Here is a 22,196-nt window from a genome sequence, read left to right as displayed (position 1 = left end):
CAAAAGTGATCCTCATAGCATGGACCTTGGTGACTCATGAAGTAGGTGAAGACTGACTCTCATCAGGGAAGACTTTCAGTGCCCAATGAGAGAAGCTGAGAGCAAAACTGAGCCACAAGGAAAAGGACTGATTTATGCTAAAAGGGTTGATTAAAGCCACTTCTGCCCCACTTCTAGTTACCAATTTCCTAGTGTACAAGGTTGACCTTTAACGAGGATACTCTGCATTCTAACATCTGGTAAACTGGCATAAAAATTGGACATCAGAGACCTAAGCAGAAGGACCAGCCAAAAAGCCTTCTGGCTGGGGCTTGTGGTCTTTCAATGAAAGACTGAAATGTTATGCTCTCCACCTATTTACGGATCTGTTAATTTCAAAGCACCCTGACCTCAGGCACGAGGAAGTCAAGAATTACATTATTTCTAGACCTTGTTTGTTCACAGGGAAGGTAGCTGTTTTCTCCTGCCATCCTGAGTTCTCATTAATTCTAGGACTGGGTTGAGCTCTATTTCCATGCGGGAGGTCCTTAAAAATTAGGGACAACTGAGTAGGGTTGGAAAAATCTGAAACTTGCAGTAGGCAGTTGAAATTGCTGGATTAGTTTAAGAGGAGAGCATAAACTAGAGATTTTAGAGTCGTAAAGATACAATGGTTGCAGATATATATAAAAAAAAGGTGAAATTGTTGAAGGAAATAGGAAAGGGAAAAAGCAAAGAGAGGGAGGGCCAAAGACTGACACAAGGTGATCCTCTGAACTTGGAGAAAAAGAGGAGGAAGGGGAGTTGGACAAGAATTTGGAGGAAAAGAGGCCAAGAGAGAATGACATCATATAGAAACAGAGCAGGATTAAAGCCGTTAGATGGGTCTACTAGGAGGTCATTGTGATCCCTAAGAGCAGGCATGATTTATCCATGAAGGAACAAATCATATCACAGTGGATTTAACGTGAGTAAGCAGTAAGGAAATGAAAGCAATATAGCTTTTTCCCCCAAGAGATATTTGGCTGTGGAAGGAAAGAGGGAGGGAGGGAGAAATATGCTAGCATAGTAGCTCAGAGTTGAGAGAAGTTTTTCTTTTTGATTTTCAAATCTTTGAAATTTTGTCTTTGAAAATAATTTTCTCAAATTTTCATTGTCTTACTGCTTCTATTTCATGCCATGGGATTAGATTCATAGGGTCCTGGATTCAGTCCCTGCTGCCATGTACTAGCTTTACCTTTTCCATTAAGCACAAGCTGTATGATTTTGACAAGTTACTTAATCATACATGTTTCATGTGCAGATGAACCGTTTCACTTTGTTTACTTTGTGATCCTTCTTCCCGGGAGAAGATCTGAATAAATCAGTTGTCATCATTCAGTACAGAACAATACTTCTTTGGTGGGCCAAATGGCCCACCAAAACCTTCTCAGAGGCGCTAAAATATGTGTACAAGGTTTTTACAAGAAAAACGATGATGAATCTAGAATAGTAATACCACCTTATACGTGTATTATTCTTTATACATTTACAAAGACCTTTCACAGGTATTTTCTTATTAAATTTGCATAACACACCGTGAAAGAAGGAGGAGAAGAGTGAAGTAGCCATAAAAAAGCTGATAATGAGGCCAAATAAAAATTGCCAAGTAACAAAATAAATTTGAATCTCATCTTAAATTTGTCATAGACCAGGCTATAGGACCAGCTCTTTTGTCTAAGCACAATACTAAAGAGAATATTTCTTTTATTGACTGACGACACCAATATAGCAAATAGATGAACTAAAAGACATAGAAATATTTTATTTAAACAATATGAGGATAAGGATTTAATAAGGGCTGCCCAGGTAATTTGGACTAATTCTCCTACTGAAAACAAATAGAAAAGCTGAGAAAATGTAACAGAACTAAAGACACCAGAAAACTATCAAGTCAGTCAAGCATCATGATTCCAAGACCCAGAAGAATGAAAAGACCCAGAAAGATAACCCATCTTTACAGCCATATTTGCCCTAAATTTGTCAGGTTATTTAGGAAGAATTGGTTCAGAAAATGAACAGAGATTTTACAGATTTATGGATATGGCGGACAAAAGTTGAAGTTCAAGGTCCAACAAAGAGTAGAAGCACTGGTAACACCTCCCTCCAGACTTCTGGTTGGAACCTTGAAAGTCAAACCGTTGGAACCTTAAAAGTCAAACCCTAGGGGTAAGAATAAACCAGACACAGATTGGCCTTCACAGAAACTGAAACCCAGCTTCAAATTGTCTTAACCCCTGACTGAACTGATTTAGTTAATATGGACTTTCTAGTTTCCCTAGCTGCCTAATAGATACTCTCTAAAGGAATGTATCACCTTAGGCCTAAATTACATCTATAATTTTTTCATAAACTATGTTTGTTACTCAATGAAAAATACTCAAGGGCTTCCGTGGTAGCACAGTGGTTAAGAATCCGTCTGCCAATGCAGGGGACACGGGTTTGAGCCCTAGTCCGGGAAGATCCCACATGCCGCGGAGCAAGTAAGCCCACAAGCCACAACTACTGAGCCCGTGTGCCACAACTACTGAAGCCCACCTGCCTAGAGCCCATGCTCCGCAACAAGAGAAGCCACTGCAATGAGAAGACCACGTACCACAACAAAGAGTAGACCCCTCTTGCCGCAGCTAGGAAAAGCCTGCGTGCAGCAACGAAGACCCAATGCAGCCAAAAATAAATAAAATAAATAAATTTATTTAAAAAAAAATAAGTATACTCAAAAATATGAGGAAACAAGACAGGTGCCTGAACACAGCCAGAAATAATAGATATAAGGAACTTATTCTACTCAATAGCAAAAAATATATATATAAAATAATCTGGTAAAAATAATGGACAAAGGACCTGAATAAACATTTTCCCAAAGAAGACATACAGATGGCCAATAGGTACATGAAGAGGTGCTCAACATCACTAATTATCAGACAAATGCAAATCAAAATCACAATGAGATGTCACCTCACACCGGCTAGGATGACTTTCATCAAAAAGACAAGCAATAACAAGTGTTGGTGAAGATGTAGGGAAAAGGGAATCCTTGTGCACTTCTGGTAGAAATGTAAAATACAGACAAAATTTGCAAAAAAATGATGAATTTTCATATACTTCTCTCTGCAATTTTTATAATCAGTAGGGAAAATTGGTAAGGATAAAAATAATTTGAATAACACAATTATTGCAGTTAGTCTAACTGAGACATAAAAAACACTGTACTCAGCAAATTCAAAGCATGCGCTCTTTTCAAAAATACAGAAACATTTCTACAAAAATGGACCGTATCTTGCCATGAGGTAAACTCAACAAAATTTCAAAGAGCTTAAATTATTCAGAGTATGTACTCTGAGCACAGAGGAATTTAGTTAAAAATCACTAACAAAAAAATAACCTGAAAATCTTCATATGTTTGGAAATTAAGCAATAGAGATCTAAAAGATTATGTAAATTTTAAAAATATATTTAAAGAAATGTTAATTAAAATACTACATAGTAAAATTTATGGAATAAAGCTAAAGCCATGCTTAGTGGGAAATGCCATTAAGCCTTAACTGCCTATATTAGAAAATAAAAATAGGCTGTAAAGTAATTCTCTAAATAGCCATCTCAAGTATTCACAAAAATAATAGCAAACTGAACCCAAAGAAAGTTTTAGAACGTATAATAAAAAGGATCAAAAGCCAGTGCTTGGTTCTTTAAAAAGACTGATTAAATTAACAAAGAGGAAAATATATAGAAGAGGCAAATAACCAATATCAGTAATGAAAAGGGAGAAAACATCACAGACTCCTTTTGAAAAAATTTTGGTAAAAGCACAGCCTACCAGAAATCAACAAAGAAGAAACAGAAAATATAATCAGTCCTAAAACTGTAATTGAATTTTTCAAACTAAAATTGAATTTTAAAACTGCCCAGAAAGTAAAGTCCAGAACCAGAATGTTTCACCAGTAAATTCTGCCCCAGATATAAAGAAGTAATAATGCCAATCTTGCACAATTTCTTCCAGATAATGGAAAAAGAGAAAACACTTACCAACTTGTTTTATGAAACCAGCATGATCTTTCATTCTTTCTTTTTTTTTTTTTTACGAGGTAATGGCTATAATTCCCTGTGCTATTCAATATATTTTTGTTGCTTATCTATTTTATACACAGCAGTTTTTATCTCTATATCCCATCCCCCTAACTTGCCCCTTCCTCTTCCCTCTCCCCACCAGTAACCACTAGTTTTTTTCCTGTATCTGTGAGTCTGTTTTCTGTTTTACTACATACATTCATTTGTATTATTTTTTAGATTCCACATATAAATAATATCATACACTATTTGTCTTTCTCTGTCTTTTTTCACTAAGCACAATATTCTCCACATCCATGCATATTGCTGCAAATGACAGAATTTCATTTTTTTATGGCTGAGTAATATTCTATTGTGTATATATACCACATCTTCTTTATCCATTCATCTGTTCCTGGACACTCGAGTTACTTCCATATCTTGGCTATTGTAAATAGTGCTGCTATGAACATTGGGGTGCATATATCCTTAGAAATCAATATTTTCATTTTTTTCCAGATATGTACCCAGGAGTGGAATTGCTGGATCATATGGTAGTTCTATTTTTAGTTTTTTGACCATAACGTTTTCCACAGTGGCTGCACCAATTTACATTCCCACCAACAGTGTACAAGTGTTCCCTTTTCTCCACATCCTTCCCAACATTTCTTATCTGTAAACATTTTGATGATAACCATTCTGACAGGTGTGAGGCAATAGCTCATTGTTGATTTGATTTGCATTTCTCTAATAATTAGCAATGTTGAACATCTTTTCACGGGACTGTTAGCCATCTCTATGTGTTCTTTGGGAAAATATCTATTCAGGTCTTCTGCCCATTCCCTTATTGTGTTATTTGTTTTTTTGACATTGAATTGTATGAGCTGTTTATATATTTTGGATATAAACACCTTGTTGGTTGTCATCTGTGAATATTTTCTCCCATTCTGTAGGTTGTATTTTCATTTTGTTGATGGCTTCCTTTGCTGTGCAAAAGCTTTTAAGTTTAATTAGGTTCCATTTATTTATTTTTGCTTTTATTTCAGAGCCCAGCATAATCTTCATACCCAAACCTGACAAGAATATTACCAGAAAGCAAGATTAGAGATAATCCATTCTTTCCAAATTGATCTGTAGATTCAGTGCAATCCCAAACAAAATATAAGCTGGTATTTTTTTTTAATTGACAAGATGATTCTAAAAATTCACATGGAAATCAAAGAACCTAGAATAGTCATGATAGTATTGAACAAATTTTTTGAAAGACCCATATACTATACTGTAAAATTACCCTAATTATGACAGTACAGTAATGGCACAAGGATAGACAAATAAATTAATAGAACATAATAGAGACCCAAACACATATGGCCACATGATTTACAACTGAGGTACTATTGTCTTTCAATGGGAGGAATGCTGTCTTCTCAGTAAAGAGTGCAGGGTCTACTGGATAACTCTGTGAATAAAAGAACTAAACCTTGAATCCTTCTGCGTATTATGCACAATAATTAATTTAAGGTGGTTCATAAATATTAAAGGTTCAAAAGTAAAACTTGCAGGAGAAAAAATAGTCTAATATTTCCATGGCCTCAATTTAAATAAATATTTCTTACATAGAACACAAAGTCATTAAGAGAAAAGATTGATAAATTGGACTTCATTAAAATCAAGAATCTCTAGTCATAAAATGCACCTTTCAGAGAGTAAAAAGACAAATTACAATCTGAGAGAATATATTTGTAATACATAAATCCAGCAAAGAACTTTGATCTGGATTAAATAAAGAACTCCCATAAATCCAAAAACAAAAGGAAAAGAAAAACATACACACACATTCTTACATACAAATAGAAGCAAGAAACTCCTGAAATATCCAGTAATTAATATAATTATTGAGCCATTAGGAACAAGTAAATGGCTAGATAATGCATACTGAGAATATATTCTACTCCTTGGCCTGGTTCACAGCCCTCCCTGATCTGGTCTCCCCTATCTATCTGACTCTACCTAGGACTGCACACCCAGGCCATCTCTCTGCCTCAGCCATTAATATGCCTACCCCATGTCTACCCCTGGATTTTGATGCTCGCCAGAAAAGTACATTCAACACTGTCTAGTCACAACAGACAATTAATATGTATTTGTTGAGTGAACACCTGCATGAAAATATAAGATAATAAATGCCTTCCTTCCTGTTCTCTGCTTTTCCAAATCCTGTCTATCCTTTGAGGTCCACACATATCTCATCTCTTCTGTGAAGTCTTTTCTAACCACAACAGCAAAAGTACTAATTCTTCCCTGAGTTCTTCTAGTTCTTAACAGAACTATCCTTTGATTTTTATCACATTCTGTCATGCATTATTTTTTCATATTCACAGATACTACTGCCCCATCAAAACAATAAATTTCAGAAGAGCAAGGAACATGGCTGTCACCTATTTATATCATTATAGAGTGTTTGTCCAATAGTCTTTTTTTTTTTTTTGCGGTACGCGGGCCTCTCACTGTTGTGGCCTCTCCCGTTGCGGAGCACAGGCTCCGGACGCGCAGGCTCAGCGGCCACGGCTCACGGGACCAGCCGCTGCGCGGCATGTGGGATCTTGCCGGACCGGGGCACGAACCTGCGTCCCCTGCATCGGCAGGCGGACTCTCAACCACTGCACCACCAGGGTAGCCCTGTCCAATAGTCTTTTAAACAGTGGTGCTCTGTATTTTTCAGAGAATGATGGAGTATAATGATGAAGAATACAATCTCTAGAGTCAGACAGACCTGAACTCTGGCCCCGGTTCTGCCACTTCATAGCTGTGTGACTCTGGGCAGTTATCTGACTCTATAAGTGTCAGTTTCATCATCTGTGAAAGACGGATAATTACACATCCTTAAAAGGATGAAATGAAATAATATACACAGAGTACTTAACACAAATAGGAAATATATGTTAAATGATAGCTAGTAGTAGTAGTATTCACTCTTGATTATGGCTCTGAATTGTAAAAGCATTTACTCAGAAAATAAGGGAGAAACAAACATGAACACAGAACAATAACAACAAAACTAAGGATAATAGAACAGCCAATGAAAATCTCCAGTGTATAAAAATGTCCAGCTTGTCTTTCTTCTCCTACAAACTAATCTACATGTGGCCAAAGGTTAGAGAGTTCCGTTCCCTCACACTGCATGAATTTTCTCGTTCCATCTCAGATGTCTGGTTTCTCGCCTCTTTCTAACAGGCAGGGTCTCAAACAAATGACACAGGGTAACTTCAGGTACAGTATTATCCACCCTGATAATTTATTTTCTGTTCCTAGTGAAGGTTAGAGGTGTCCTTTTCTTGCAAAAGACATAACGTGAACCTCGGGGTCCTTAATATCCTTAGGAGCCTCTCAATTTCTTCTGTTCTCTCATTTGCACATGAGGAGAAAAGCTGCTAGCCAACTTTAATTTACCAGTTTAAATTTGCTTGTACTTCAAACTGTCGGGAGAATAATGAAAGCAGCTTCATTTATGTAGACAGAACTATCAGGGGGGGTCTCAAGAGTAACGAATCCACCCTTAGTGAACTGTACCCCTCATTGCCACCTATTGCCATCATCAGTCATGAATAATGCTGGCAGTAACTACAACTGATCAAATTTGTTACGTGTGCCCTAACCAGGGAAGAAGGGTTGAGGCCCCTCCTTGCCTGGGTGTGCTTCCACAGTGAGCTGAGCCAGGCTCCATTCAGTCTTATATTTGTGCCTGGTGCCATGGGTAGGGCTCACATTCAGGCTTCTAATAACTCTCTTTCATACTCCTTTAATCCACTGCTGCTCGTACTTGTTCCCACGGGGCACTAGTGTTCCATAAGCTGTAGAGAGGGAGCGTTCGACTGTAATATTGAGTAATGATCGCCTTTACCCTGTGTGCAAAAGAAAAAAAGTTAATGGATCGCATGTTCTCAATTGAAATTGTTCTCCAATCCTTTTTTACAAGTCTTTGGCTCCAGACACCACTTTTCTGCTTAAGGTTGCCAGTCGATGAGAGAAGAAACTGAAACTGCAAATTCATATCCATAGGAAAACTCAAAACCAATCGTTTATTCTTGGCTCAACAGTTTGTTGGGTGTTTTATTTTGTTTTAAAATGTGTGAGCCGGTGGTTATGAGTTTACATGGTATCCAAATAATATGAAGTGCATTTCTTGTTGCTAGTAAAAATATATAAAAACGGTGTGTAGATGAAGTAAAAAATATATTGATTTGTATTTTTTTAAGTATTTTACAGGAAAATGGGGTTCTGCAAATAAGAGCGTATGTTCTGGATCTCTGCCTTTCTGAAAAAGTCTGAGATGCCCTGTCTTAGAATAAGTATTTTATTCCTCTAAAGAACATGTGTAGAAATGATTCGTGGATAAAGGCTGAGCCTCAGTACATGTACCCTGTGTGTGAAGTAACCATGCAGTTATTTATGAACCATTGCTAAAACTGGTACGTATGTCTGAGGATTCAAACCACTGTTTGACGTTTAGTATCACGTATGCAGACGTTCTTAGTGCTGTTTGGCAATAGAATTTTGTGATTGGGAAGGGCCATGAAGGTATTTGAGCAAGCAATCTGAAACTCGAACCTCCCAATAAGTGGTCCTTTATCCTCTCTGTGAACACGTCCTGTAGGACCTTCACATGACCCTGACGTCAAGGTGAAATAATAGCATCTCTGTTCAAGGCTGTGTTATTTACACGTGGTTCTGTGTGAAGGAAATGAAGAAATACAGTATATTTTTAGACTAGTAAGATGCTTCACAATAGGAATTTATACTATAATATGGGTGCAAATGTGAAACTGTATTCCTATATATACAAACTCTTTGAATCTTAGTGGAACATGTCATGTTTTAAATTGTAATCTTCAATTGCATATTACTCAGTTTGGAAATTTCCACCCATGGCCTGAGAGAGGAAGAAAATTCTCTTTATATATACAACCTTCATTCACACAAGACATTTTATTTATATTACTGATTTAATTTAAAAAATCCCCTACTGTGCAAATGTTCTCCATATGTGGAGACAGAGGTCCAGGATGCATAAAGCCAGTTCTTTGTGTTTTTCAACTTTTAAAAAATTATGGACATATAATATTTTGGGGTTTTTTTTGATTACTGAATATGTTGGTATTTTGCCACTTTTAATTTTTTCTTAATCAAGGTAAAAGCTCATAATATAAAACTCAGTTTTCATCATCTTATTTTGCCCTATATCTACTCTTATGGGGCTTCAATTTCTCATGCAAAATTCTGGTGTTCTCCCAATAGAGGATAAGGCCAAAGAGAAATGACACAGGGTCCGGAAGTTGGGAGAGAGTGATTTGAGACCAGTGCAAAGAGAAAGAAAGGGACAAAGCTGGTTCGGGAGTAGGTAAATGGTTAGGCAGTTACCATGGAAGGAGCTAGGAAGACATTGGACAGGAATTACAGCAGAGAAACAGGGAGTATAGTGAAGGGGATTTTTTTTTTTTTTTCTTTCGCTACGCGGGCCTCTCACCGCTGCGGCCTCTCCCGTCGCGGAGCACAGGCTCCGGACGCGCAGGCTCAGCGGCCATGGCTCACGGGCCCAGCTGTTCCGCGGCATGTGGGATCCTCCTTGACCGGGGCACGAACCCAGGTGCCCTGACGAACCCGTGTACCCTACATCGACAAGCGGACTCTCAACCACTGCGCCACCCGGGAAGCCCCTTTTTTTTTTTTTGCGGTACGCGGGCCTCTCACTGTCGTGGCATCTCCCGTTGCGGAGCACAGGCTCCGGACGCGCAGGCTCAGCGGCCATGGCTCACGGGCCCAGCCGCTCCGCGGCATGTGGGATCCTCCCTGACCGGGGCATGAGCCCGTGACCCCTGCATCAGCAGGCGGTCTCTCAACCACTGAGCCACCAGGGAAGCCCCCTTTTTTTTGCGGTACGCAGGCTTCTCACTGTCGTGGCATCTCCCGTTGCGGAGCACAGGCTCCGGACGCGCAGGCTCAGCGGCCGTGGCTCACGGGCCCAGCCGCTCCGTGGCATGTGGGATCTTCCCAGACCGGGGCACGAACCCGTGTCCCCTGCATCGGCAGGCGGGCCCTCAACCACTGCGCCACCAGGGAAGCCCGTGAAGGGGATTTTGTAACAAATGGATGTGAGACCAAATCCCGGCTCTGCCATGTATTGACCATATAACCTTGGAAGAGGTATTCACCTCTCTGAACTTCCACTTCCTCATTTGGGAAAATGGGGAGACTCCCATCTTCCAGAGCTGTGGTAAAAGAACCTGTGTGAAGGCTACTGAACCTCATAAACAGTAAGTGTTTCTGCTTTTCTGCTCTCTGCTTTTCTGCTTTCAGCTCTATCTTGTTTTTTTGTTTTTTTTTTTTTTTCTTTAGCAGTACGCAGGCCTCTCACCGCTGCGGCCTCTCCCGTTGCGGAGCACAGACCCGGACGCGCAGGCTCAGCGGCCATGGCTCACGGGCCCAGCCGCTCCGCGGCATGTGGGATCTTCCCGGACCGGGGCACGAACCCGCGTCCCCCGCATCGGCAGGCAGACTCCCAACCACTGCGCCACCAGGGAAGCCCGGGAAGCCCCCTTAGCTCTATCTTAACTCTGTCCTTCCTGAATTAGAGACAGCCATGAAGATGATGCTATCAATGTGTGGAGTCTACACATTCCCAAATGATCCTCCGTTTTTTTTTTTAAAGAAGATGTTGGGGGTAGGAGTTTATTAATTTATTTATTTTTGCTGTGTTGGGTCTTCGTTTCTGTGCGAGGGCTTCCTCTAGTTGTGGCAAGTGGGGGCCACTCCTCATTGCGGTGCGCAGGCCTCTCACTGTCGTGGCCTTTCTTGTTGCAGAGCACAGGCTCCAGACGCGCAGGCTCAGTAGTTGTGGCTCTCGGGCGTACTTGCTCCACGGCATGTAGGATCCTCCCAGACCAGGGCTCGAACCCGCGGCCCTTTGCATCAGCAGGCAGATTCTCACTGCGCCACCAGGGAAGCCCTGATCCTCCCTTTTTACAACAGAGAATTTCAAACATTTATAGAAAAAATAAACATGATGTATAACAAACCTCCAGTACCCATTATCTAGCTTCAACTATTACAAGTCAATTCCATCATTTTTTCATCCACAACTCCATCCACTCCCTACCCTCTGTATTATTTTGAAGCAAATCTAGACATCGTATCATTTTATCTCTAAATGTTTCAGTATGTATTTCTAAACAACAAGGAATCTTGTTTAAAAAATACAATCATAATACCGTAATACACCTTAAATATTTAACATTTATTCCTAATATCATTGAATATCCAGAGTACTTAAATTTCCAATGTCACGCATGTTTTACAGTTTGCTTGAATTAGGTTATAAATTATATCCACAAATGACAAAGGGTGTCTTTTAAATCTCTTGATCTATTAGCTAACGTGCTTTTCTGTTCTCTGTATTTTATGTAAGTTAGAGGATTCATCAGATTCAGGTTGATTTTGTTATTGTTGCTACGGTTATTACCTATATCAGATAAGTTATAACAGCCACATGAATACACCGAGTGGTATTGCCATTGATGATGTAATTTTTCCAAACTGATGAAAAATTATTGGAAAAGGTCTGAACAAACCAATCTATAATCTTCCCTCAATGTAAGTAATTGTGTACAAAATAATTAAAAGTGTACAAAAATATTTTGCATTTATATGTAATATGGAGCTAGGCTTTAGGCTCAAATAATTATAAACTATTTTTCATCTACATGAATGTCTGGCAAGTCATGTGGTATGTGGGAAAATTCTTTGCCAAGTAGGATTATCTGCCACATTTCAGAAAATCTAGCATTTCTGGATCCTGTCTGCTAAATGCCAGTTAGCACCCCAGCAAATCTTTATGACTACTATTAATGTCCCTTCATATTTACAAAATTCCCCCTATGATTCACTTCAACTCCTTTTGAAAACCACTGGCTTAGTTTGAGAAGCAGTAAAAGAGGAAATTGATTTTAATTGCATATATGCTCTAATTTGGAGAAGGGAAATAAGGAAAATATCCTGTGTGGGAAATAACTATTGAAACGTTCACAATTTCAAAGCTTTTCAAAGTTTTTCTCAGTTGACAGAATTTTGTTTCTCCAAACTATGCTGGAAAATATGGATAGGTGCTCTGATAAAACAAATGAGGTCATAATGACATCATGCTAACATATGTGGTTCAAGTACAGAAATTTTTACAGCTAGGAAACCATCCAGACAGGTAGATTTAGGGAAACTGGGACAGTGGCACGAAATAATAAATCCATTTTTAATTCTTTTCTAAACATAAGTATAAATTTATAAATCTCTTTATGCTGTATTTATGCAATTGGCCTATAATACTGATAAGGAATTTCTCTTTATCTCTGAGATGAAGAAAATAGTCAAATGTTTACTCTCCTCTCGTTTACTTGCCTCATTATGTGATATACTTCTTGCCTTTTTCTTTTATTAAAAGTTACTTTATTCATTGTCATTTGTATTTAAATACTGTTCATCATTCCAAGATGGAAGCCATTTTCCTTTTTTTTTAAGATATACATCTATATATTTTATGGGTTTTTTTGAACATCTTTATTGGAGTATAATTGCTTTACAATGGTGTGTTAGTTTCTGCTTTATAACAAAGTGAATCAGCCATACATACACATATATCCCCATATCTCCTCCCTCTTGCGTCTCCCTCCCACCCTGCCTATCCCACCCCTCTAGGTGATCACAAAGCACCGAGCTGATCTCCCTGTGCTACGTGGCTGTTTCCCACTAGCTATCAATTTTACATTTGGTAGTGTATATATGTCCATGCCACTCTCTCACTTCGTCCCGGCTTACCCTTCCCCCTCCCCGTGTCCTCAAGTCCATTCTCTAGTAGGTCTGCGTCTTTACTCCTGTCCTGCCCTTAGGTTCTTCATGACCATTTTTTTTTTTTTTAGATTCCATATATATGTGTTAGCATATGGTATTTGTTTTTCTCTAAGTGACTTACTTCACTCTGTATTACAGACTCTAGGTTCATCCACTTCACTACAAATAACTCGATTTCGTTTCTTTTTATGGCTGAGTAATATTCCATTGTATATGTATGCCACACCTTCTTTATCCATTCATCTGTCGATGGACACTTAGGTTGCTTCCATGTCCTGGCTATTGTAAATATAGCTGCAATGAACATTGTGGTACATGACTCTTTTTGAGTTATGGTTTTCTCAGGGTATATGCCCAGTAGAGGGATTGCTGTGTCATATGGTAGATCTATTTTTAGTTTTTTGGAAGCCATTTTCTAATCTAAATTGGAAGATATTTTATCATTATTCCTTGAAGTGGGAATTATTTGTTCATAGTAACTTGCTGGTTCCTGGTGCACAGTAGATGCTTATTTAAATATTTATTGAATGAACTTACTCATCCAGTAATCATCATCATTCTATATCTTATTACTCTGTACAATCATTTACTTTCATACGGGTTAATTTTATTCCCATGCCATTATTATCATGACACATTGTGTGGATCTTTTACTCAAGATAGAATCTGAATTAAGTGATTTCTTCTAAATCATATTGCTGGTGTAACTAGAAGAATTTAGAACTCCTGGCTTTGATTTCACTGTTTCTACCAATAGGTTTCTTTTCGCCTTAAAATATACAAGTTTTCTGTTCCTGCTGCCTAGCTGTTGCCATGTGCTCAAAGAGCATTTGTCAAAACAAAACAAACAAAAAGACAAAAAACAGTGATTAACTCCCCCAATATTTGCATACTAGCCTTAATCCTAAGAAATCCAAAATAGGATATCAAACATTTTGATGGCACAGTTTGTCTGGTAGGATAAACAGCTCTCTTAAAAGCAAGTTACTCTTATTTGATGTCTGCAAACTGCAAAGCAGGTGCAGCATTAACATAGTAATTGTTCAGAGACTGGAACTTTGTAACTATGGAGACATTACTTCACAGTGTTCTAGCAGGCTGTGTTGGCCAGATGTGAAAGTTGTAATCATAAAGGTAGCATTGCTGGCTTACTGCGCTGCCTCTTGAGTTGCTTCCAGTGAGTGCTACACACCTTCATCTTGATTTGTTTAATATTTTTAGCCAATATCAGTATTGGCTATATCAGTATTGGCTATATCAGTGCTTACATATTCATATTAGATTCCTGGTTCTGGCCCCAGCTTGGTTAAGAAATCATGAAGTCTGGCAGGTGCTTTAAGGTAGTTAGATTAACAAGTGAGGTCACTCAAAAAAGAAAATCTGCCTTGAAACTCAGCTCTATTCACTGACTAATGTCATGATTTGTTTTCCCAGAAAAGAAAAGAGACTTCTCTTCCAGCCAAGATGAAAGACACACAAGCCACTCAGGAAATTTTGGCGGTCCTGCAGAGTGAAGTCCATGAGCAGGAAGATAAAATGGAAAATCAAGCACAGTAAGAAAGGCACAAATGAGTTTTAGAAGTTGAGGTTGGAGTATTTGACCTCTTTGTTTCAAAACAGCTTATAAAAAGTTAGAACTAGAATCGAGTCTACAAATTTCCTAAAATTAATTAATGATAACATACAATTTCCCCAACCACTGTTTTATAAGGTATAGTCTTTGAGTAATGAAAAAATTCACCTAGACAGATCTCCATCATATCAGACCTGGTTGAGATTCCGAAGCTCATATCTAGCATGTTAATTGTTTCTTTAAGGTAATTGGCAGACAGTTTCTTTAAAACTACTTTATTAACCTGGGGACAGAGAACTGCTAGAGAATTTTGGTTTGGGAAATGTCCGTGAGGATGTTAAATAAAAGCTACAACTCTCTTTTTACTACTAATGTAAATCATTCTATCAAATAAAGCATTAGCATTGGTTTTCCAATGTTTTCTAGAAAATGATCTCTAATATTGAATATATACAGTTTAAGGCTAATGTTACTTTAGATCTAGATGCCCTGTGTTTACTGATCAGTTCAAGTCTATTTTTTTTTTTTTTTTTTTTTGCGGTACGCGGGCCTCTCACTGTTGTGGCCTCTCCCGTTGCGGAGCACAGGCTCCGGACGCACAGGTTCAGCGGCCATGGGTCACGGGCCCAGCCGCTCCACGGCATGTGGGATCTTCCCGGACCGGGGCACGAACCTGTGTCCCCTGCATTGGCAGGCGGACTCTCAACCACTGCGCCTCCGGGGAAGCCCTCAAGTCTATTTTTTTTAAGTGTTTTTATTAGTTATCTGTTTTACACATATTAGTGTATATATGTCAATCCCAATCTCCCAATTCATCCCACCACCATCACAATCCCCACCCCCCGCTTTCCCCCCTGGGTGTCCATGCATTTGTTCTCTACATCTGTGTTTCTATTTCTGCCTTGCAAACCAGTTCATCTGTACCATTTTTCTAGATTCCACATATATGCGTTAATATACGATATTTGTTTTTCTCTTTATGACTTACTTCACTCTATATGACAGTCTCTAGGTCCAACCACGTCTCTACAAATGACTGAATTTCATTCCTTTTTATGGCTGAGTAATATTCTATTGTATATGTGTGCCACATCTTCTTTATCCATTCATCTGTCGATGGGCATTTAGGTTGTTTCCATGACCTAACTATTGTAAATAGTTGTGCATTGAACATTGGGGTGCATATGTCTTTTTGAATTATGGTTTTCTCTGGGTATATGCCCAGTAGTGGGATTGCTGGGTCGTATGGTAATTATAATTTTAGTTTTTTAAGGAACCTCCATACTGTTCTCCATAGTGGCTGTATCAGTTTACATTCCCACCAACAGTGCAAGAGTGTTCCCTTTTCTCCACACCCTCTCCAGCATTTGTGGTTTGTAAATTTTCTGGTGATACCCATTCTAACCAGTGTGAGGTGATACCTCATTGTAGTTCTGATTTGCATTTCTCTAATAATTAGTGATGTTGAGCAGCTTTTCATGTGCCTATTGGCCATCTGTATGTCTTCTTTGGAGAAATGTCTATTTAGGCCTTCTGTCCATTTTTTGACTGGGTTGTTTGTTGTTTTTAATATTGGGCTCCATGAGCTGTTTATATATTTTGGAGATTAATCCTCTGTCTGTTGATACGTTTGCAAATATTTTCTCCCACTCTGAGGGTTGGCTTTTCATCTTGTTTATAGTTTCCTTTGCTGTCCAAAAGCTTTTAAGTTTCATTAGGTCCCATTTGTTTATTTTTGTTTTCATTTCCATTACTCTAGGACGTGGGTCAAAAAAGATGTTGGTGTGATTTATGTCAAAGACTGTTCTTCCTATGTTGTCCTCTAAGAGTTTTATAGTGTCTGATCTTACATTTAGGTCTTTAATCCATTTGGAGTTTGTTTTGTGTATGGTGTTAGGGAGTGTTATAACTGCATTCTTTTACATGTAACTGTCCAGTTTTCCCAGCAGCACTTATTGAAGAGACCATCTTTTCTCCATTGTATATCCTTGCCTCTTTGTCATAGATTAGTTGACCATAGGTGTATGGGTTTATCTCTGGGTTTTCTACCCTGTTCTATTGATCTCTATTTGTGTTTTTCTGCCAGTACCATATTGTCTTGATTACTGTAGCTTTGTAGTATAGTCTGAAGTCAGGGAGACTGATACTTCCAGCTCCATTTTTTTTTTTCTCAAGATTGCTTTAGCTATATGGGGTCTTTTGTGTCTAGAAGATGTTTTGTTCTAGTTCTGTAAAAAATGCCAGTGGTAATTTGATAGGGATTGCATTGACTCTGAAGATTGCTTTGGGTAGTATAGTCATTTTCACTATATTGATCCTTCCAATCCACGAACATGGTATATCTCCATATGTTTGTGTAATCTTTGGTTTTATCATCAGTGCCTTATAATTTTCTGAGAACAGGTCTTTTACTGCCTTAGGTAGGTTTATTCCTAGGTATCTTATTCTTTTTGTAGCAATGGTGAATGGGATTGTTTCCTTAATTTCTCTTTCTGATCTTTCGTTGTTAGTGTATAGGAATGCAAGATATTTCTGTGCATTAATTTTGTATCCTGCAACTTTACCAAATTCATTGATTAGCCTAGTAGTTTTCTGGTGGCATCTTTAGGATACTATGTATATAGTATCATGTCATCTGCAAACAGTGACAGTTTTACTTCTTCTTTTCCAGTTTGTATTATTTCCTTTTCCCCTCTGATTTCCATGGCTAGGACTTCCAAAACTATGTTGAATAATAGTGGCAAAAGTGGATGCCCTTGTGTTGTTCCTGATCTTAGAGAAAATGCTTTCAGTTTTTCACCATTGAGAATGATGTTTGCTGTGGGTTTGTCATAAATGGCCTTTATTATATTGAGGTAGGTTCCCTCTATGCAAACTTTCTGGAGAGTTTTTATCATAAATCGGTGTTGAATTTTGTCAAAAGCTTATTCTGCATCTATGGAGATGATCATATGGTTTTTATTCTTCGATTTGTTAATATGGTGTATCACATTGATTCATTTGAGTATATTGAAGGATGCTTGCCTCCCTTGGATAAATACCACTTGACCATGGTGGATGATCCTGTTAATGTGTCATTGGACTCTGTTTGCTACTATTTTGCTGAGGATTTTTGCATCTATATTCATCAGTGATATTGGTCTGTAATTTTCTTTTTTGTAGTATATTTGTCTGGTTTCGGTATCAGAGTGATGGTGGCCTTGTAGAATGAGTTTGGGAGTGTTCCTTCTTCTGCAAATTTTGGAAGAGTTTGAGAAGCATTGGTGTTAGCTCTTCTCTAAATGTTTGACAGAATTCACCTGTGAAGCCATCTGGTACTGGACTTTGGTTTGTTGGAAGATTTTTAATCACAGTTTCAATTTCATTACTTGTGATTTGTCTGTTCATATTTTTTATTTCTTCCTGGTTCAGTCTTGGAAAGTTATACCTTTCTAAGAATTTGTCCGTTTCTTCCAGGTTGTCCATTTTATTGGCATAGAGTTGCTTGTCATAGTCTTGTATGATATTTTGTATTTATGTGGTGTCTGTTGTAACTTCTTATAATTTCTAATTTTATTGGTTTCAGTCCTATCCCTCTGTTTCTTCATGAGTCTGGCTAAAGTTTTATCAATCTTGTTTATCTTCTCAGAGAACCAGCTTTTAGTTTTATTGATCTTTGCTATTGTTTTCTTTGTTTCTATTTCACTTATTTCTGCTCTGATCTTTATGATTTCTTTCCTTCTACTAACTTTGAGTTTTGTTTGTTCTTCTTTCTCTAGTTCCTTTAGGTGTAAGTTCAGATTGTTTATTTGAGATGTTTCTTGTTTCTTGAGGTAGGCTTTTATTGCTATAAACTTCCCTGTTAGAACTGCTTTTGCTGCATCCCATAGGTTTTGGATCATCGTGTTTTCGTTGTCATTTGTCTCTAGGTATTTTTTGATTTCCTTTTTGATTTCTTCAGTGATCTCTTGGTTATTTAGTAATGTATTGTTTAGCCTCCATGTGTTTGTGTTTTTTATGTTTTTTCCCTGTAATTGATTTCTAATCTCATAGCATTTTGGTTGGAAAAGATGCTTGATATGATTTCAATTTTCTTAAATTTACCGAGGCTTGATTTGTGACCCAAGATGTGATTTATCCTGGAGAATGTTCCATGTGCACTTGAGAAGAAAGTGTCATCTGCTGTTTTTGGATGGAATGTCCTATAAATATCAATTAAATCTATCTGGTTTATTGTGTCATTTACAGCTTGTGTTTCCTTATTAAGTTTCTGTTTGGATGATCTGTCCACTGGTGTAATGAGGTGTTAAAGTCCCCCACTATTATTGTGTTACTGTCAATTTCTTCTTTTATAGCTGGTAGAGTTTGCCTTATGTATTAGGGTGCTCCTATGTTGGGTACATATATATTTATAACTTTTATATCTACTTCTTGGATTGATCCCTTGATCATTATGTGTGTCCTTCCTTGTCTCTTGTAACATTCTTTATTTTAAAGTCTATTTTATCTGATACGAGTATTGCTACTCCAGCTTTCTTTTGATTTCCATTTGCATGGAATATCTTTATCCATCCCCTCAATTTCAGTCTGTATGTGTCCCTAGGTCTGAAGTGGGTCTCTTGTAGACAGCATATAGATGGGTCTTGGTTTTGTATCCATTCAGCAAGCCTGTGTCTTTTGGTTGGAACATTTAATCCATTCATATTTAAGGTAATTATCGCTATGTATGTTCCTATTACCATTTTCTTAATTGTTTTGGGTTTCTTTTTGTAGGTCCTTTTCTTCTCTTGTGTTTCCCACTTAGAGAAGTTCCTTTAGCATTTGTTGTAGAGCTGGTTTGGTGGTGCTGAATTCTCTTAGCTTTTGCTTGTTTGTAAAGCTTTTGATTTCTCTATCAAGTCTGAATTGAGATCCTTTCTGGGTATAGTAATCTTGGTTGTAAGTTCTTCCCTTTCATCACCTTAAATATATCATGCCACTCCCTTCTGGCTTGCAGAGTTTCTGCTGATAAATCACCTATTAACCTTATGGGTGTTCCCTTGTATGTTATTTGTCATTTTTCCCTTGTTGCTTTTAATAATTTTTCTTTGTCTTTAAATTTTGTCAGTTTGATTACTATGTGTCTCAGCATGTTTCTCCTTGGCTTTATCCTGCCTCAGACTCTCTGTGCTTCCTGGACTTGGGTGGTTATTTCTTTTCCCATGTTAGGGAAGTTTTCGACTATAATCTCTTCAAGTATTTTCTTGGTTCCTTTCTCTCTCTCTTCTCTTTCTGGGACCCCTATAATGTGAATTTTGGTGCATTTAATGTTGTCCCAGAGGTCTCTTACACTGTCTTCATTTCTTTTCATTCTTTTTTCTTTATTCTGTTCCTCAGCAGTGAATTCCACCATTCTGTCCTCCAGGTCACTTATCCATTTTTCTGCCTCAGTTATTCTGCTATTGTTTACTTCTAGTGTATTTTTCATTTCAGTTATTGTATTGTTCATCTCTCTTTGTTCTTTAATTCTTCTAGGTGTTTGTTCTTTAATTCGTCTAGGTCTTTGTTAAACATTTCTTGCATCTTCTCAATCTTTGCCTCCATTCTTTTCTGAGGTCCTGGATCTTCTCACTATCATTATTCTGAATTGTTTTTCTGCCAGGTTGCCTATCTCCACTTCATTTAGCTGTTTTTCTGGGGTTTTATCTTGTTCCTTCATCTGGTCCATAGCCCTCTGCCTTTTCATCTTGTCTATCTTTCTGTGAATGTGGTTTTTGTTCCACAGGCTGCAGAACTGTAGTTCTTCTTGCTTTTGCTGTCTTCTCTCTGGTGGATGAGGCTATCTAAGAGGCTTGTGCAAGTTTCCTCATGGGAAGGACTGGTGGTGGGTAGAGCTGGGTGTTGCTCTGGTGGGCAGAGCTCAGTAAAATTTTAATCCCCTTGTCTGCTGATGGGTAGGGCTGTTGGTTCCCTTCCTGTTGGTTGTTTGGCCTGAGGCGATCCAGCACTGGAGCCTACCCAGGCTCTTTGGTGTGGCTAATGGTGGACTCTGGGAGGGCTCATGCCAAGGAGTACTTCCCAGAACTTCTGCTGCCAGTGTCCTTGTCCCCACGGTGAGCCACAGCCAACCCCTGCCTCTGCAGTACACCCTCCAACACTAGCAGGTTGGTCTGCTTCAGTCTCCTATGGGGTCACTTCTCCTTCTCCCTGGGCCCTGATGTGTACAGTACTTTGTGTGTGTCCTCCAAGAGTGGAGTCTCTGTTTCCCACAGTCCTGTCCAAGTCCTGCAATCAAATCCCACTAGCCTTCAATGTCTGATTCTCTGGGAATTCCTCCTCCCATTGCCAGACCCCCAGGTTGGGAAGCCTGATTTGGTGCTCAGAGCCTTCACTCCAGTGGATGGACTCCTGTGGTGTAATTGTTCTGCAGTCTGTGAGTCATCCACCCAGCAGTCATGGGATTTGATTTTATTGTGATTGGGCCACTCCTACCATCTCATTGTGGCTTCTCCTTTGTCTTTGGATGTGGGGTATCTTTTTTGTTGAGTTCCAGTGTCTTCCTGTCGATGATTTTTCAGCAGTTAGTTATGATTCCAGTGCTCTCGCAAGAGGGAGTGAGCTCACGTCCTTCTACTCTGCCATCTTGAACCAATCTCCCTCAAGTCTATTTTTTAAATATTTGTTCTTAGAGGTCATCTGAGAAATAACTGTTGTCAGTATTACCAATGCAGCGTTGAAATAACATTGAAATGCTGGAATTGAACTTTTATAACTGCCTCTGGTTTAGTGCTAATCAATTACAGAGGGAGCAAAATACCAAGTAAGGGCTTGGAAAATTCCACATGGGAAAGGGAAACCTCACTAAGCACTAGGAAGAAAATCTCTCGTCTTCCAAAAGGAGTCTAATAGGTGGGTGAGTGCAGGGCTCAGACAATGGGCTACATCACGCTCATCTCTTCCTGAAATGTTTCAGCTCTTCCAACGGTGTGTGCTGCCATTAGAAATTTCTTATTCAACTACAAAAACAAGAATCCCCTGTGGCCCTAAACTGAAGTTCTTTGATCACAGCATTTGCAAAGGCTTATTGGGAATCTTTTGTGGAATTAAATTTATTTGGAAATGCTATTGTTTTACCAGTGGAAGAAAAAAATTCAGAGCTTATAAAATGAACATGCTGAAAAGATGTAGCCAGTTGTCTGTAATGAAACCCAGATGTACGGAACTTTGAAAGAGAAAGGTCCTTTTCCTGCTTATTCTAGACAGTGTCAGGGAAAAATTATGTCATATGATCTGTATCAGTTTAGACAGAGATGAAATATTTGTCCTTTGACAATAGACCTCTGTAGTCTCCTTTTCGTTACCACCACAGTCATTCTCAAGAGCATATCTTCATGGGTTAGAGGTTTTTGACAAAGATGAGTGGTTGGGTAGTCGGTAGAATGGCACGTGCTCAAGCTTGATAAGCTCTGGGCTAATAATAATGCCATTTCCAAAGCCAATGCCATTTAATTATTTTTAAAAATTGCCTGAGATATCTGTGCCTTGTGAGAGGCACACTTAGAGAATTCTGATTTTGAATACAGAGCTCTCCAGATATAATATTTCTGATGGAGGAACTTACAAAGTATAGGACAAAACGATTGTGAATACCTCCTGGTAAACAAAGAGATTGAGAGTAACATCAGCAAGATGGCAGATTAGGAAG

At 38.6% G+C, this 22,196-nt stretch overlaps 1 protein-coding gene across 1 annotated transcript in view; it reads left to right on the top strand.

The window, feature by feature from the left end:
* The first annotated feature begins 3,428 nt into the window (after positions 1 to 3,428).
* The window catches only part of LMNTD1 (lamin tail domain containing 1), a 69,059-nt gene continuing 50,291 nt past the window's right edge, over positions 3,429 to 22,196 (top strand). Inside the window, exon 1 of the mRNA XM_089920397.1 lies at positions 3,429 to 14,513. Within this exon, the coding sequence (XP_089776523.1) occupies positions 14,425 to 14,513 (89 nt within the window). The 5' untranslated portion in view covers positions 3,429 to 14,424. The remainder of the gene's footprint in view (positions 14,514 to 22,196) is intronic.

Source organism: Delphinapterus leucas, chromosome 11, assembly GCF_059928025.1.
Source record: "Delphinapterus leucas isolate spDelLeu-1000000601 "Yukka" chromosome 11, BTC_Dleu_Yukka2, whole genome shotgun sequence".
NCBI classification, from domain to species: Eukaryota; Metazoa; Chordata; class Mammalia; order Artiodactyla; family Monodontidae; genus Delphinapterus; species Delphinapterus leucas.
The sequence above is the reverse complement of the archived record's forward strand: the minus strand, read 5'-3'. Positions and strand labels throughout refer to the sequence as shown.